The sequence below is a fragment of the Aplidium turbinatum genome, chromosome 5, assembly GCF_918807975.1.
Source record: "Aplidium turbinatum chromosome 5, kaAplTurb1.1, whole genome shotgun sequence".
NCBI classification, from domain to species: domain Eukaryota; kingdom Metazoa; phylum Chordata; class Ascidiacea; order Aplousobranchia; family Polyclinidae; genus Aplidium; species Aplidium turbinatum.
Window position 1 is genome coordinate 25,208,774 of NC_137476.1, and position 19,619 is coordinate 25,228,392.

A 19,619-nucleotide genomic window follows, 5' to 3' on the forward strand; every position below is an offset into this window, starting at 1 on the left:
AGCATACCGATCACGCAACAATTGTTCCTGCGGGCGATTTGACTGTAGGCTAGGTATGTATGTACATCAAAACAGCACATTTCAACATCAAAACATCAGACAATTTGCTCAAAACATCAGATGTGGTAACGTGGCTTTTGTTATTGCTGTCTTTTATTACGTATTCTCGAGCAGTGTTTGCACGTTTTGGTCATTTTGAAAACAATGAAAATAAATGAAACACTGGACTTTGGGCCTTGCCAGCGCCATTGAAAACAATTTTTTTTCGGTAATTGTTTTTGAAATGTATTCTTGAATGTTCAGTTTACTCATTTTAATGCTTAATTCCGGTTTGAAATTTTCATTTAGTATGCCTTTAATGACTGCAATCAATGCAGTAAATAAAGAAAATTGTGACTGAAATACTAGTAATGTCACATACGTCACGCATGATTGCGTTATGGAAGTCGGACAGTGTACTACGTTGAGTGCCTATCTTTTTGAGCCATAGGCGTAGCCAGGGGGGGGGGGGGGGGGCGAAAGGGGCCATGCCACCCACAAATTTTCACAGTTTGGATTCCGAAGTTGAGCCCTTTGTTGAAAATGTCTTTGAAGTTCTCCAGTAGTAAACTGATGGAGGAGATCTGCCTGACTATCTGAGCTGCTATTATGCTGCGACGATCCTTTGTCCATTACTACTTGGTCTGTCTGCACTGTCTAAGTACCAAAGGATCGGTCAACAGTCTCAATATTATATTAGAAATCGATTTCATGAGAGGCCGCAGCCCTCACATCGTCAGTCTATACTATAGACTTGACGATGTGAGGTTTAGATGTCTATACTAGTTTAGACCGGCTTGATGCTTGTGAGGACAAATGGCTTCACAAGATCAAAGCCACCATCAATATTCAATCCATGATTTTACCTGCAGTGAAATAATTCGTCTATTTTCTACCAATTATTTATTTACTTTTGACCTAGTGTTAACTCCATTACTATGCATTCCCGTGGCATTCACGCCTTTGTTTTATTCTTATTACGTCATAGTGCGTACATTTTTGTTATCTTTGCACGAACCGTAACTTGTTTCATACTATAGTATAGACTGACGATGTGAGGGCTGCGGCCTCTCATGAAATCGATTTCTAATATAATATTGAGACTGTTGACCGATCCTTTGGTACTTAGACAGTGCAGACAGACTTTGTTGAAAATATAATAAAATTGTGGAAATTTATATCGTTTTCCAAGACATCTGGCTATTAACGCCCCCAGGACTTGTTTTAGACACACAGAAAGACACCAATAAATTTTGCAAATCGTAAATCGCACAAAGTTTAGCCGATTTACACTTCTTTTAACTAATCTGTGGAAGCAATTTCAGAATCGCTTACTCTGCTGTGTTTTGTGTAGTTTTTGTGTAGCTGAGGTTTTGGTGTTCTTTAATTTTAGCCACAGTTTTTGCCCGTTCGTGTGCAAGAGCTACCTTTAATAAGTTAACGGCTGTTTATCTGCTAATAAATTTCATACAAATATTACCCTGAAAGTGTTTCCAGAAAACGTTATAATCCATTATTTTAGTGTACTTTTGCAAAAATTTTCCGGGGGAGTATGCCCCCGGACCCCCCTACAATACGCATGCCTTCGGCACGCTCTAACCCCCACCAAAACTTATCTTCGATCCATCAAATATTTGGCCCCCCCAAACTTTTTTTTCTGGCTACGCCACTGTTTTGAGCCTTGAGAAAGATCTCTCTCCTGAGCAGTTAGTGACCAGTAAGCTTACAAACAGTCTTAACCCATTTACGGCCGGTGTCCTTTTAAAAAGACATCGTTTTGAATGGATCAGTATTGCATCAGCCATGGCCACCTACAGATACGGCCTGATTTGTCACATTTTGCAGAAATTTCCAGGTTTTTCTAACTTTGGGCGAACGTTTAAATATTTTTTCTAAAAATTAGATTTTTACGCTTTCTTTATTCTTTTCCCTAGATGACACAATAGGTTTTAACATTCTCACATGTTGAAAAACAAAGAAAATTTGATTTTGTAGATTTCAGTCAGACTGTTAATTTTCAATAACAGTCTGATTTTGCGTTTTTCAACTTACTTTTTCTCGTTTGCTACTGCTTCCCCAAGGCAACAAAAAAGTTTTTTGTCATTAGGAAACCGCAAAAAGTAAAAACATTTCAAAAAATGTCAGTTAAGCACTAGCAGTGGCTGTAATCAAAATCTGCAAAATGCGACAAATCAGGCCGCATCTACAGGTGGCCATGCATCAGCTTATTTTGATTGAATCATTTTGGACTTGCTAGTAGTTGTTTAGGGTCTGTTTTGGAAGGTGTTGGTAAATATTTGCGAACAACGTACTTTTTCTGAATTTTGTGTAAGTTTGAAAATTGTTGAAAAATGAGAAAAGCTAGATGAAGTGAAGTGAGGAGGAACATGCATGTTTTATTGCCTATTGGTAATAGATATAAATTATGTTTCTTCATAGTTTGACATTCTATAACAGGGGTCACCAAACTTTTTTCTCTGAGGGCCGGATTGCTGCGAGATTAACAGCTGCGGGCCGGATGCAAATTGCGATAAGATATACAACTATATAGAATCTCCATTGACTTGAATTGAGCACAATAAATAACAAAGTCAGCGGTAGAATAGCAAAGTTGTGATGAAAATCGAAAGGTTGCTGGAAAAGTTATCCCCTGCTGTGATACAGGGCATCGTGCTCTTGAAAAAACATTACATCTTTCCAAATTTGGCCCAGGCTGTCCCCATTCGTGGTGGCCTAATGATTAACAGCAACGTCAGTCTTTTACAAAAAAGTTTGGTAACTTTTTTCCTTAACAGTTGTAGTGCAGTTGTTATTTCCGCAGCACGTGGCGGGCCGGATGAAATCAGTTCGCGGTCCGGTTCCGGCCCGCGGGCCGTAGTTTGGTGACCCCTGCTCTATAATATTGTGCTTCCTACTACCCTCTAATTTGTGTAAGGTTTTGCTTCTTTTATTTGTTTATTTTGCTTTATTTATTGTTGCCTTTTAAAAGGACACCGGCCACATGGCCACATTTTTTTTGGCTGTTTGTCACACTGTCAAAGGATATTGAACATCGTGTAAAAGCAGCACATTGTGCCTATGAAGACTTAAACATCGTGTTTTCAACAACCATGCTATATCTATCCGCACAAAAATTATGGTCCTCCGGGCAGTCGTTCTATCCACCCTTATCTATGCTTGTGAAACCTGGATATTATACCTCTGTGACATCAAACGTCTTGAAAATTTTTAGCAGAGGAAGCTGGCTCAAATGCTAGGCAATCGTTGGGAAGATTGTCTCACCAAAGATGCAATCCTTGATCACGCCAGGTTGCCCAGTTCAGAAGCCACCATATTGCAACACTGCCTTTGCTGGACAGGACATGTCATGAGAAGGGACAACGAGGAGGGACAACTAGAGACTGGAAAAAGCCCCCCCCCCAGAAAACCAAAAATGAGATACAAAGATCAGCTGAAAGTCTCCCTCAACCATGCAAACATTGATCGTGATTTATGGAAGAACCTTGCTAGTGACAGATTACTCTGGAGAAAAAGAACTAAAAAAGGCACAGAAATTTTCGAAAAAAGGATACAAAAAGCCCATGAAAAACGAACACAAGAACAGCTAAAACTACCACTCCCTCCCTCCGTACAATCCATACCCTTCATACAATGTGACTTTTGTTCATGTCTTTTCCATTATAAACTGGCCTCCAATGCCATATATGACATCACCATCCAAAGCCAAATTCGATTTGATGACGAAACCAATGCTAGGTTACGAGCTGGAGCCGATGACTGTCAATGGCGTATAGCTATGGTTTGTGCCGCCCGCGGCGGACCATGATTTTGCACCCATGAACGTGTGAAGAAGGAACCAGCAAATAGAATGCGAGACAAATCCGTTTCAAAAAAGATTTTTACTGTGCTTTTTCGATTACGTTTAAATATATTCTGCCGCCACAAGCTTACGGCCGGGGGGGGGGGGAGACTGCCTACTCGGGTGCACTCTCCCACTAGCTACGCCGATGGTTACCGTGAATATAATATGTTCATACAATAACTCTGAAACGTCATTCAAGAAAGATCTGACAAATTTCTGCGGAAACAAACACCTGCTTATGTTAAGGCAGTGGTTCCCAACGCATGGATCGCGACCCAAAGTTGGGTCGCCTGATTAGTTTTTTGGGTGGCTTGTTTTTCAGTCATATTGTATTTTGGGCGAAAAAATAACAATAAAAAAAATTTAAAACGTGAAGAGATCGATCACAAAACTGGAAAATATAAACACAAGTCATGAAGCGTTTTTATGTCGAGATTTCGGAAAGCTGTGCAGCATGATCGTAGTGCAAGAAGTTTTAACAGTTTTCGTTTTTATTGTGGTTATTATCAGGGGCGCCGGAAGCGCGGGGGGGCAGGGGAGCGGATACCCCCCATGCTCTCAATTTTTCTGTGGATGGGGGGGTGCAGGGGGGATAATGGTGCCTTTTTAAGTTCATGTAAGCCACTGCATATTTTGCAATATAACAATTTCTGCTATTCGCTTTTAGCCTAATCATAATCTTTTATTTTTGCCTCAAAATAATATTCACGACACAGAATTCTGTATCACAGAAATATAATTATAATATCATTATAACAAAGCATGATGCTCTTCCGTGCCATTGTTCTTTGTAGCCTACCGGTAGGTAGTTTTTGTATCATTACTCGATTATGAGCTGATAGATGAGCATTATAGTTATATCTTATCTTAAAACTTAAAAAAAAATTGGCCGTTCAGAAACAAAAGTGCCCTTTTTTCATAGTATTGCCCCCCCAGTCAAAAATCGTTCCAGCGCCCCTGGTTATTATTAGTAGTAAATAAAAACCCAATAAAAATTTCAGTCTCAAACATAAATTAAACTTGCCAAAATTACGGGATATGCATTGTAACGTGCACTATATGTCACTAACGCTATGCCGGACAAACCATAACAAATTTTTCCATACGTTGAGCCACACATAGTCTGATGTGGTAAAACGCATCAAAGACAAAGGCCCAAGTGCTGTATGGACTCATTGCTTTCTCCACAGGGAGGCCTTTTCTGAAAAAAGGCTGTCTCAAGAGCTACACGAAGTGTTGAATGATGTTGTGAAGTGTGTAAACTTCATCAACGTTAGGTCACTAAATCGGCGTTTGTTTTCGTCTTTGTGCACTGACATGGATATTCTGATTATTATCGAGCATTGCTGCTGCACATTGAAGTGGGATGGTTGTCACGAGGTAGTGTCCTGAAGCGAATTTGTGATTTGTGGGAAGAAATTGCTATCTTCCTGAGGCAACAGAACTGTGTGAGATTAGCCGAGAAGTTTTTGCAAGAAAACTTCAACGCAAAAGTTGCTTACCTTGCCGATATATTTGACTCTCTGAATTCTCTTGTTGGGCTCGCAGTCGAGTGCCTGCATGTTCGACTCCAGCCACCCGCACTTGCTGTTGTTTCTCTGGGCAAGAAACTTTACGATAATTGCCTCTACCCAGTGATCGATTTCGAGTAATGGGTAGTACTAAATGTAAGTCATAAGTAGAGTAGACAACCGGAAACAGACATTGCCGTCGGCTGCAGCGTGGGTCAGGTGTATGTCGGAAGGCGTACACCGATGCATAGCGCTCAAGTCCGCTTTCCCGCAATGCAGGATAAACATAAACAAACAAACAAACAAATCTATGCAAGGCAACGGTTTTACGGTGATTGATCGCGTTGCAAAAGTTTTTGCTTACCACAAACACTCATACTCTGGAAAAGTTATGTCACCAGAGATGAGTACGATATATTTCCTCAGTTAACGCAATATATTTGCGGCAATAAAAAAATAAAAAAAAAAAATATAAAAAAAGCAAGAAAGTTGATATTAAGCAAACCATAATTGGACACCTGGAACAGTTTGACAAAAAGTTTGTGCACTAGCCTACTACGAAGAATCTCTAACACAACACTTAGCCAAAATGATCGGATAATTGATCCATTTGTTGGAAAAGATCTGCCTCAACTTTCCATCCATATTGCAGAACAGTTTATGGACAAAACGACAAAAGCAGCAAATCATATTTCTTTTGCTTCCTTCAAAGATAAATACCCCAAAGATTTTGCAAACTTCCACTTTTGGGCTTCCATGTACAAAGTGTATCCCACAGTTTCAAAATTAATGATTCAAAAATAGATTCCATTTGCAACAACTTGGCTTTGTGAGACTGGATTTAGCGCCATGGTGTATTGAAAACTAAACAGCGAAACCGGCTGGAACTTAAAGGACCATGCGGCTATGCCTAAGCAAAATAACGCCTCGATTTCATAAACTCACTGACAGCAAGCCATCACAGCTTTCTCGTTACTGATTTGATAAACATATTATTTTCGGAAAAAGTTACAGCTTTTGTAGTGCTTTTTGTTTTCTTGTTTTCTGTTTGTTTGCAACGCCATCTTGTAACTTATGGCTTTTAAAATATTACGATAACTTGCTTGGGTCGTAAGGTTTTACCGAACTGATTTTTTTTTTAAAATGGGTCGCCTTAAAAACGAGTTGGGAACCACTGTGTTAAGGTGTGGCGAGATTTACATTTAACCATGTGGCCGGCGTCCTTTTAAAAGGCTAACAAAAAATGCATCAAAAAAGCAAAAATCATCAATTTTTTTTAAACTAATTAAAAAGTTATGACAAAACAACTTTATGGCTGAAATATTTCCTAAAAAGAGCAATGGGAACATGTGGCGGCTTTTAATGGGTTAATATTGCTTCCACATTGGGAAAGGCAGTGTTAATTTTTTCCTTGCACATAACTTTATAAAGGTCTCCATGAGACAAGGAAATAGATTGCTCTTCTGTACCGGTAAGCCCTTGGTTTTGTATTTGTCTCACGTACAAATGAAAATGTAGAAGTTCATCAGTAAGGTACGGGTCAACATCTTCCGGATACCCTTCCTTTAAAAGTATTAAACCTTGGTTGTCCATTTTCAGTTTTAGCCAAAACTCTGGTGGGCTAAGGTTATCACTATCATGGAGAGCATTGCATGCTTGAGCCAAAGCTCCTTATTCTTCTTGCAAATCACCAAAATCTTCTTCGTTAACAACAGAAGGTAAGTTGATGCTTCTACTCTCAAAATTAAAAAAAAAAACATTAGATTCTCCAAGAAAACCACTAGACCAATAGATTATATCAAAAACCTCTAGATCTAAGTTAGTGGAAAACCACTAGGAGTGGCAGCCCTGATGTCAACTACAGATACTGCTTTTTGCATAGAAGACGATACATTTACATAGAAGCTTCCAGCAGAATGCGCGTAGCCTAATAATTGCCTTTATTATGATGCAAACGACGTAATAATGACTGTTTACAACGTGGTTGAAACCAGTTGTGTAGCCTACAGAATTGTATACTTTGAAAAGCTTGATATACTGTATATATACTTTAGGTAGGGTGAAAACTTGTCAAGCTTTTAAAAGAATTACAAACTTCGAAACCGAATTTTGAGGCCCCTGGAAGTTGAGGTCCTAGGCTTCAGCCTGCCTAGCCTATTGGTAAATGCGGCCCTTAGTGCAGGGCAGTTAAAGGAATGTTTTGAAATTTTAAATCGCTTTATTTGGTTTCGACGCTGAAACTTGTTTCTTAGTTTCACTTCATATCAAAGTATTTAGTGAAACATTTTGTTTTTTTTCTAAGCATTTTCGTTTCGTCGTCAGCTCGAAACGAAAACGGAAGACATGAAAATCTTTGACGTCAGAAAATACGTTAGTAGTAAGTAAATGTCAAATACATCAAGTAAATGTAATGACCAAATGTAGTTCGGCTAGATTGTGAGCACATTTTTCGGCTGATGACGCTATATCAAAGGTAACACATAGTTTTTTGTAGTAAGGCTAACTAGAGACGCTAGATTGTGAGCACATTTTTCAGCCGATATCAAAGGTAACACATATAGTAAAAAGTATCAGATTTAGCTGGCTGGGGTTTGTGTTTTAATTGGTTATTTTTACTATCAGTGAAGCTTGTTTTTACGTCTAATAAAATAGAAACATGTTGACTTTAACTGCAGTTCCATCATACTGCATTTTTGGCATTTTAATAAGAAGTATAAAAGTTGTTCCCTAATTTTGTGTTTTAAACTTATCATTTGATATTGTGCATTCTCCTGACTCCTGATGAAATCTTCGTGGATAGGAAGAAGAAATATTAAGAATAAAAAATCGTTTAACACCGGCGGAGCATTTTATTGCAGTTGAACTATGCCAGGTGGCAGTCACATTATATTTATTCTATTAACTTTTATTAACCTCAATGCTCGCAATGTCATATGCTACACACGAGACCGCCTTTGCGTTTGATATATCTACTGTGTTTTGACATTTGTATCTTCTAAGCATGGAAAAATGTTTTCATAGCGCTTCAGTGCAGTATTTGATAATTTCTCTATCAACTAACAGACTAGTCAAAACCATGAAGCATATTTAATTAAAAAACTGTTGGAAAATCAAAAAGTGCATTTGAAAAAATAGTTTTTCAATCTGGAAAAAAGCTACGCAGAATTTCTCTAGCCAAGGCAGTTGCAGTCTCATGCGGAATCAAACTGAGAATGGATATCTTGGAAGGCTTCAAACCGCGTTGATGTTCTTTTGGAAAAGCAAAAACCAGAACAACTCAGTTATCATGAATAAAAGGTACTATTATTATTTATGTAACACTGGATGCTACTGTTTCTAACAATGTCACTGTGTTGCAGATAAACAAAAACACACATGCTTTGGGTCGTATTTTAGCAAGCTTGTTGGAAAGCTGTCACTACCTTTTCGTTGCCATAGCGACGACCTTGCAGCGTGGCTGGATTGTTTCGAGAGCATTCTAGAATTCGCTGCTGAAGGCGACATGCATCTTTTTGAACATCTCGCAAGTGCACTAGGTAGTTGTGCACAAACTTTCTCAGCATTTAAAATAGATCATAATCATATGTGGATTTTTAATGTACCACCGACAGCATAAAATGAGATACGAATATTGAAATAAGGGCTAAACAGCCTTGCAAACTTTTCACTAAATTGTTGTTGATAATAATAAACAATAACAACTTTTCTCATGTTAAATGTATAAATAGAATTTAGTAAAGCTCTTCTTCAAAAATGAAACATGCAGATACGTTGACTGATTTAGCCCTCTCTATTTGTACTTGGCCAGATATCAAAGGTGTTTGTGCCTGATTCACCTAAAGTTTTTTTTTGTGCAGGCAATTGCTCCTACTTGAGCCACCAGACACAAAAGGAAATGATAGAGTTGGTGTCAAATGCAATAACTGAATAAGTAGTCCGTCAAATCAAAGATGCTGAATTTTTCTGCATAAGGGCTGATGAAACTATGGATTGTGCACATGACGAACAGCTTTCCCTTATTGTGCGTTCTGTTCACAATGGTACGGTTGAAGAACGATTGCTCGCCATGAGTAAAGTCGACGACACATGTGCTGCTACTCAAAGCTAGTGGGCAGTGTTACGATGACGAGGCAAATGGCAAATGTGAGTGGAAAACACAATGGCCTTCAAGCGCGGATTCAAGAATTAACTTCGTCTGCGCTATTTGTGCATTGTTATGCACATCGCATGAATTTGGTACTGGTGCAGAGTGTCTCCGCAAGAGTTTTGGACAAATTCGAAATCTTTATGTGTTTTTGGAAACTTGCTCTATGCGTCACGAACTGTTCCAAACAATGCAAAAAGTGCATTGCAATTGACAGATAAAAACACTGAAAAAGCTGTCCGACACAAGGTGGGCATGCCATATCAATTCTATATGACGACATGACTTGTTATAGACAGCACACTTCCTGCTATCTTTTCCATTTTAAAGGAATCTTAACACTTTGCTCCTCAAAGGGAGGCCAGATTTGGCCCCCCCCTCATATTTCCTTTAATTATTTGAAGCACAGTAACGCCATGCACTTGGTTTTTCTTGACTTTTCCTAAAATTGCCAGGCGGATCTGATGATATTAAATTTGATGCTAAAAGTTGTGTAGTTTTCTTGTAAATTCAAGATTTTGGTGAATTTTTGCTATTTCTAGCTAACTTCCAGCAAAGCGTGAAATGGATTACATTGCGATGACAAGCCATAAGCTCATAATTGCTTCGTGTATCGATATGCGCGAGCAGAGAGAAGCATCCTCTTGCTTTCTTTTGTTTGGTTTGACCTCAATAATACAAAGCGCGTTATTTCTTATGCTACAAAGAAAAGCCAGTGATCGCAAAGCTGTTAATTAGAAACAATAATAGCAAGCTTTTTTGCGTTATCAGCTCTACAAAGAAGAATAGCAATCCACGATCAAAATAGTAGGCTATGGAGGCCACAAACTATTCAAAACAGTTGTTTCAAGCAGATAATATTCATTGACGAATAAAAAACGTTACAATAAGAAATCTTCTCTTGGATAAAGACACGAAAACCTGGTTTCGAAATAAACGTTCTATGGAAATGCTCTCATTGACAAAACTTGCAATTGAGGAAATGTATCACTGCAAATGCTTTTGGGAGAAGCCGGAGAAATAGCGTTTTTGCAAACAGTAATTGTGAGATACACTCAAAATTATGAGATAGGCTCCCTTTACACGTAGCAGCTAACTCGATGGCGTCCCTTCACTGCTTTATGTCGCCTACTTGTTGTTATGTCCTGTATTTTTGTTTCACAGTGCACTGTGTTTTGTTCCAAAGAGCGCAAAATAAAGATGATAATGCCTCATCTACATTACAAAATATTTTGTAATGTAGGCCTACAAACAAAATGTACAATGTACACAATGTACATTACAAAATATTTTGTACTGTAGACGAGGCATAAATTTAGGCGTCACATAAGACAAACAACAAATCAGCTTTCTTCATCATTGATTCAACATCTGAATACGTTGCGCCAATGTATAAGAGGCCGGCTATTGTGAAGACCCGCCATTTATAAACGATCCGATTATACCAAAAGTGGGACAAACTAGTGGATCAAAGAATGAATAAATAATGCTGAGAAAACTAAATCTAAGTGACGAACAATACCGATGTCTTCATTTATCTTGGAAAAATGCTGCCTAAACTTATCAACAAAAAATACAGTAAATAACGGCAAGGATCCCGAAAGCAGAATTTGCTCGACTTTGGCATGAATTTAGTCAGACATCTACAGTAATAATTCCACACATGATACATAATAATAAACCTGGTTCAAGGCGATTTGTGTAACAGTTTAGGGGAAGACACTACTTGAAATGATGCACCACACAAAAGATTTTCAATGAAGACTGAGTCTAAAAACCGATGTGGATAGTGCTGCACAATAACTTCAAGTTTAGGACAGAAGAGGCACAAAATATCACGATAAAAATAAAGACCTTGTGGGAAATTTTCGAGAATCATAACACGATGCAAATACCATAAACGCTTAGTTTGCATGCTGCTCTAAGCTGGCCGGCAACCACAAAGGTAGACAATAGCCTACAGGCAGTTTATAATTCGATAACAGCGCAATAAACATTATAAATACTGTACGTAAACCGACAATTTTCTTTTACAAACGTTTTACGTCTAATAGTAAATTTTCCCCCAACAATTTTTTGTGAAGCACTTGCAAACCACGGTTTTGTAAAATAATTCATCATTATTATTTTTTACTTCTCGGATATTGTAAAACGTCATCAGCAAAATCACAAAAAAAATTTCATTACTTCAATGTAGTAGGCCTAAGAATTTTTTATAGAATTGTAGCCACGTTGTTTCAACAAAGAAGACATTTTTTAGCAATGTAAAGTTATAGAAAATAATTTGCAATCATGCAAATGGTTGGAAAGAATCTAGGAAGTCTTCTCACAATCTGGCACAAAATGATTATGTTTATTGTATCTCAGTAAAATGTTTTTTTTTGGCCAGAAACATAATCACTGCCTTGCTGACGTTGTCACTTTTACGCGTATTTTTAGTGCTTCAAACAATAAGGACCCAGTCAGCAATCCAGTTCTTTTACATTGATTCAACATTTGTAAACGTTAAATTTATGTAGATTTGCTGACTGTGGGTTATTTCACATTTCCTTTGTTTACGCATGTTCCTCAATTCGCTGTTGCATTATTTCGACGCTGGCTGACTAAAAATGTATTTTCAAATTGATTGACACAATCTTCAATAAAAAGTGAGCTTCGAACTTAGCTTTGTTGATGTAAATGCTGTATTTTTTGTGGATGTAATTTATGAGTCATGTTTATAAACACCCGTAAGCGAAATGACTTATGATGTGGCCTGCATGATATTTGTGTTGCGACTTGACACAAATCTACAATTTCAAAAGCACCTAATTTGAACTTAGAAATTTCAGATTATTTCAACAACTTGTTCAATTGTCTTCTTTCTACTAAAAATATTCATTCTACAAACTCAATTGTAGACCTAAAATACACAAACGAAGATGTAAACAGCTATTCAAGCAGGCTAAGGTGTTACTTATGAGAAATTTGGTTCCATAAAACTAGAAGCTAGCCATGAGTTTCGGAATGCATTAGTTTAGGATAAAAATGTAAGACAACAAACGCAGTTTTGTTTTTTCAAATTCGTGTAACAATATTACTCTGATTGTAACTATTTTAGAATCAGTGAGTAGCTTACAATAAGATTTGCTCGCAAGTCGTAAATTCTAATCAATGCAATGATTCGGCACACCGCACACACACTTCGTGCGTTCGATCGAGCTCTTTGTTATTTAGAAGTTTGCATGAAATCGGATTAGCACGGTAATTAAATAGCGGCAAGTTAAATCAAAATTGTCGTTTTTGGGTACCTTTGCAAAAATTGAAATATCAAGTTTAACATATAAAATTTTAAAATAATGAGTTTTCAAACTTATAGACAAATGATTTGTTTTCACACCAGTGCAACTTCTGTTGAAATAGCATCAGCGGATAACTCGTAACAGCTGATTGAATTTGATCCAAAAACGGCCCCCCCTTGAGCAGTTAACTTCCAAAAAAACGTTGAAAAGCAAAGGGTTAATGAATGGAAAAAAATTGCTATATGCAGCCAGGCAAGATGACTTCGTCACTGCATCTTTGAATTTGTGCTGTCCTTAAAAGCAAAAATTATTGCTTATATTTTTATTAGTATTCGTACGTTATCTATCTACTATATTTTCGAAAAGGAATTTTTTTTTAGAAAAGTAGTTTTAAATTTTTGTCCAATTCAATGGACCTTACCTTTAACATTGCCTATTTATGCATTTCAGGTGTTCAAATACCTTCTTTCTTTAACCAAACCAGTGTCAGATAAAATCCAAAGCAAATCCTTGGATGGAGTATCCGGCTTTGATCGAGTGGAAGACCTGCTTGCAACAGTCAAAACTCTTCGCAATGACGAGAAGTTTGACTACTTTTTCAATGAAGTCGTAGCAGCGTGCCAGGAGTATACCATTAGCGTTTTTCCGATTAATGCTGACAGCTCTGGTAACCCACGAAAGAGAAACAGTTTCAAAACGACTTGACGAAAATCGTCACACCGTCTCTAACCTTACTGGAAAAGATGCAGTTTTACTTTCAGGTTTGTGATAGTTTGATAGCAGTCGATATGTAATGTAGCACACGTTCTGCTCAAGTAAATTTTATATTTTGTAGGTTGCTCCGAAATTATTCTCTGAATTTGCTCTCATTTCTTTGTATTGACCATGCCTTTGTATATTTCAGGTTCTTGATATCATGCAGCAAACGATAATATCATGATTTAATCAGGCAAGTTCATTTGTGCTTCACGGACTAGAATATTTAGCTCCAAGACGATTCCTGACGAGAGGTGCTATAGCCAACATTATAAAGGCAGCCGAGCGGTATCTTGAAGACCTTAATCTGTACGATCCCAAATTGCAACTGCTACTACTGCAAAACGCTAGTTTTTTAGACCCAGATACAACATTGATACACCAATACCGCATAATTCGTGGCGAGGGCAATTGCTACAGCAATGTTGTGATTCTAATGAAACTGGTAGTTTCGTTGCCCGTCACTTGATGCTCAGCTGAAAGATCGTTTTCAAAACTGGAAATTGTTTAATCGCGACATAGAACCACCATGACTCAAGATCGCTTAAACAATCTAATAATAATGTCATCTGAATCAGACATATGTGAAAAGCTAGATTTGAATGTGCTGGTAGAAAAATTTGCCTCGGCTAGTGCAAGGCGAAAGATGCTATATTAACGAAACGTTTTCGTTCTATTTATTAAATTACTATTGACATTCTTAGTTGTTACCTAGTTGTCAGTCAGCTTGTTATTCTTGGAAAGAAGTTATTTCCCATAGCGGCTAGCCAATAGCCAGAATATGCAGTGCACTATTAAAAATGCTTCTAAAATTTACCCTCAATTTGGTATTCAGTTATTCCCACTTTTCTCACGCTAACTTTTATCAAGACTTTGAGTAAATATTACAAAGAATTGAGTAATATTTACTCAAATTTCAGGTAAAATGTACCACGAGAAAAGCGGATATATCTGAAAGCTAATAGTAGAAAAAGATTACTAAAGATTTTAACAGTGCAGCGTGTTCTATTTTGTTATTGTGAATTGATGCAAGAAGAAAGTTGTGTATAAATATTATTCCTCAAGTTGTGACTGAAGATGTATTTCAAGTTATGACAGATTATCCACTGCGTTAGATAGACGCTTACGAGTGTTGAACGGAATGCGATTTAAAAATAACTTATATTTATATTTTTGACGGTCAAAGTAAGTTACGATACTGCCAACTTAGTTCAGTGCAAGTGAGATTGAAACTATAAGGTAGGCCATAACCCATACAAGAGAACTTAACTGTTACAAGCACCTAGCATCAAGTCAATTTATTTTGTTTCAACAAATCAGATATGTCAAAAATGTGGGACTTTAGGTAGGCTATATATTGCAGCAGACAATAGATAGAAAACAAGAGAAGTTAAATAATATATCACTGTCTTGCAGTAATATTTCCAATTTTCAAGGTCTGGCGGTGCCACTGCTGTGGATGCGATTACAAAGCAGTTTAGATAGATTTCATTACATTATGTGCAGACAGTAGCGTACCTAGGGTATGGCAAGCAGGGCTCGAGCCATGGGCGCCACATTGATAGGGCTCGAGCCATGGGCGCCAATATAAAGATCAAAAGGAGTCTCTCTTGTACTGTAACCATTGTTATTGTGACTTTGCAAAAGCAACATTGTGCCTCTTCTGGCTCATTTTGCGTTCAGTCTAAAACAATTAGAAGTTTAGTAAAGTCGCTAAGCAACGATTAGTTGGAGCTTAGAAGTATAGCACCAGAACTTACTTATCATTTACTATACATTATCATTTACTTACATTATCATTTTTGTAAGAATTTATTTAAATCTAATTTGTTTTATCACTTCAATTTGGCCTGAACAGAGCACTCAGTCTGTTCTAGGAATAAATTAGCATTAAGTTTTTATTGAGCCTATAAGCATGATTAGGTTATATGAAATTTTGAGACCAAGAATTAGGCTAGGTATGATTTATTTTTACGTGCTGTGCTGGTGCTGCCTAGCAAAGCAGTTTGAAGTTTTGAGGTTCATTTGAAACTTCACAGGCTGTGCTTTATGAAGATACGGTACCGTACTTTTACCTAACTTATTCAACTTATCAAATGGATAAAATGAACGCAATTCGTAGTAGAACACACCAATATTGGGGTTGGGAATGATTCGCTATCAGTTTCATCAATCTCTAGTTAGCATACAACCCAACGGTCACAAAACCCGCCGACATGCCAACAAATGTCGGCGACAAATTAAATTAATTAATAGCCTATTAGTTTTGAAAAAATCTGCCAGACTTGGGTCATTTTATTTTTATCCATAGTCATCCAACAAAAATACTCGTATCTATAGGTCGGTCACCGCAGGTTGCATCAACGCAACGCTCTATTGAGATGAATTTTAAGTAGGCCTACACGTGAAAGACTATGAAAACATTTTGTCCATGTAGGTCTATAGGCCTATACAATAATTATAGACCAAGCCTATTTTCTTAATTTTACTTTTACTTTCCCTTTATAATTCTAAATAATTATAAAAGCAGACCATGAAACAAACCAATACAAAGAAACAGGAAAGTGGGGCTAAAAGGCGAAAGAGACGAAAGTTGCAAGCAGCAGAAACTGAAATGTCAAGCAGGTTCTTCGCTTTAATTGGTTTGTAGCGGTAGGACCTAATCTGTATTTAAAACAAGACCAGTATGAGACACTAGCAAACAATTGACATTAACGATTTGCCTACACACGACAAACCAACGATATTAGCAAACAGTAATAACTAGAAGGTCATAACCAACTTCTGTCCGATTATGTCCAATAATTTACTTGTTAGTAGGCTACAGTATACACAGCGTCAGATGAAAAACAAAGGGGAAGCCGTGTTAGCTAGTTTTTATGTGGGAAATAACTTGGAAAGAAGGCACAAAGCGCAGCATTCTATCAAATCGATTAGCTCCACAGTGAAAAGCCTTTGAATTTGAACGTAATAAAATGGCAATAACACATTTATTTTCTCCGTGATTTGTTCATAAAAGACTTGTATGCTAATGCCAGCATTTAATGAATGCAAAATAGCAGTACCATCTTTGTATGCAATATTTAATTTAAATTGTTAAAAAGGGTGCACATCTAAACTTTGCCATGGGCGCCATTTTGCATAGGTACGCCACTGTGTGCAGATATACGATGCCGCGTACCTGACGCTCCTCAATTTGGTTCGGTGTTTCCAAATGTTGCTGTGGTATCAGTTGGAGCTACAATTAACTACAGGTGCATAAAAGGATACGGGTTTGTCGGTGTGGGTCAACAGTTGATCGCTGCATGCAAAGAAGATTTAACATGGACTCAGGAACGACCAACTTGTCAGGGTGAGTTAGCTTTGTGTTTTTCATTTTTTTCTTATGTTGTTTGACAAAACAATGCTGTTGTGAATTGGATCTTTCTTGAGGTCGATGTAAACACGGTAGATAAAGTTTGCCATTAGAAATAAACGGTGGGATAGCGCAGTGGATAAGATGGTGACTTTCAAACACCGTAATGAAATGAAACCTTGCTCGACACTTTTTCAAGCTAGTTGTTGATAGACACCGATAAAAAGGATAAAACAAATTAAAATGAGTGGGCTTTCTAAACAGTCGTGGGACCTCATAGGGCGGTTAACACGCTTTGTCTATGATAAATTTATTTTTATTTACAGTTTCGTTGGTCTTCAGTGATGTCAATATTTGAAATAATTAAAAAAAACTTAGTGTCCAGATTTGAAATCGCTACTTCCGATGCTCACAATACAAGTTCGACCGCGAACGCGCACCGCAAATAAAAATTTACACCTTGCCGCAACAACCATAACCAAACCATTTAGCGCTAAGCGATTTAGAGACTGCCAGGTTTAGTGCGTATTTAACCAAATTGGATTATTTTCAGAATCAGACTATAAACAAAACAAAGCTTGTAGTTGACATCGTGGTAGGAAATGTAACCCAATTTTTTATTTATTTAAATGTAATTTCCAAAATAAAAAATAATTTCAATTGAAACCTTTGCTTTCAGGAAATTTCCAGCTTCAATAAAACAACAACGTAATCAGTGACGTGTGCAAATTTCGTTGGTCTAACATGAATTAATGTGTTGATTCTGATATCCGTCCCGATAACTCAGTTGATTAAATGCCTGATTTCTTAAAAAAAAACTTCACGTTCAAGCTGCGTTGGTTTGACTCTCGCGTAGGGTGCATCATTCCCCTCATTTTGGAAATTCAACTTCTACCATTGAGAAATGGTGACTATTCTTGACTATTCAACCAAAAGAATATGGGAGTCAAGAATCTCCTACCACCACCTCCTCATCCCATTAAAATTTGGTTTAGTAAAATTGCAATAAGTTAAAAACTAAACAAGATAACTACGTAGAGTTTCATACAAAATTTATTGCAACAACTTGATATACTTCAAATATGTAAAGAAAATAACGTTTTAAAAAATGTCTACATACTTTATAGACAAAAGGTGTAAGACTAAACATTTTTAGCAAGCGTATTGTAACAGAATGCAAAGCTGGATTGAAAGATGGGAGAATCAAGAACAACCAAATGTCAGCCAGTGGTAATGGTACCAGCCCGTATCGACCAGAATATGGTCGATTAGATCAAAGCCGCGGATTGGGAGCTTGGCGTCCAAACTGGCCATGTGAGTTTTTATGATGAAGCATGTTGATCCGACAATTCAGAGAAAATGTTTTTAAACTTTAGGGAGAAATGATTTATAACCGTAAACTAAACGACAGGATTTGTAGATTGAGCGAAGGCTATGTGCAGTCAAGTCAGTTCAAACACACACGACTTAGACTTTTCCATAATACGACTTCACAGCGGTGCACAGTGGTGTAACCTAGTCCGTTATCAACGCATTGCACACGGAATTGGAATACCCGATGGCACTCACCATAGCCATCTATAAACTCACCTATTTGTTGAATGGCTGTTTTCGTTGGACTCGGAAGCTGTTTCCTGATCAAATGCAGAGGTTACCATTCATAAAATGGTGAATGATTAAATGAGTGAATTGATTGCATTGAATTGACTGAAATATTGAATGGACTAAGATTGTGAATGTGAAATGAATTCTATGAATAATGGAATGGAATTCTGTGAAGTGAAAAATTTAAAAGTTTTTGAGAAACCGGATATGTTGAGGAGGAGCAACAAACTTGTTTGATGTGTAGAAGAAAAACTTTAAACTAAGTGGGCCGAAACATGCTAATGGTGTACGCAAAGGTCGAACCGTAGGCTGCATGCATTTATTATCATCATCAACAATAAATAATTAATTATTTTAGTTGTTTCAAAACAAGCGGATAATGGAGAACTTCAACCGAAGTTTCTTTTTTGTGGTTAATTTTTTTTATTTTTACATCAGTCAAAAGTAATCTGGATTGTGCAATGTGTGCACGGTGCACCTCATATGTAGGTAGGATGTCGGCTGCGTATAGTCGAGTAGAAAGAATCCTGTACGACGGTCAGAAAGGCAGCGGTTGCACTTGCATACTTACTTTTTGACAGGACAATGAATAAGATGTCAGAAATCAGACACAAAGACTGGCTTCCTGCGCACAATCAAAATGTTTCAACCATTTGCCAAAAACCTGAATATCCTACAAGAAAATGTATATGAAAGAATATGTCCAATGTTCATGTTATGTTGCAATATTTAAATGTAGGTGCAAATGCAATTTAATATAATTTTGCCTAACATTATATGCCTTTACAAGAAGCATCATTAGCGTGTTTAAAATGCGTATATTGGTTTTGTTTGTATGAGTGTTATTGATACACTGCTGCAATTGCATGTAGCCTACTGTCCAAGACAACTACTCTATCTGGTCTACACCTGGACCACATAAAGTTGTCTGCTCGGGTATGTCAAATATCTTAAAGAACGGTCAAACAGTCATTGAGCAACGTTCTACGATTAAACTAGGCAGACATAATTAGATCTAAAAAGAATGGAAGCCAGTCATACTGCAACTAAACACTTGCTGTAAATT

The 19,619-nt window shown here is 37.3% G+C and overlaps 1 protein-coding gene across 1 annotated transcript in view; it reads left to right on the forward strand.

Annotated features, from left to right (window-relative positions):
• The first annotated feature begins 7,050 nt into the window (after window positions 1-7,050).
• The window catches only part of LOC145771063 (uncharacterized), a 208,969-nt gene continuing 196,400 nt past the window's right edge, over window positions 7,051-19,619 (forward strand). The window contains exons 1-5 of the mRNA XM_082582806.1: window positions 7,051-7,130; window positions 9,661-9,805; window positions 13,288-13,504; window positions 16,757-16,945; window positions 18,122-18,262. Coding sequence (XP_082438932.1) covers window positions 7,051-7,130; window positions 9,661-9,805; window positions 13,288-13,504; window positions 16,757-16,945; window positions 18,122-18,262 — 772 coding nt within the window. The remainder of the gene's footprint in view (window positions 7,131-9,660; window positions 9,806-13,287; window positions 13,505-16,756; window positions 16,946-18,121; window positions 18,263-19,619) is intronic.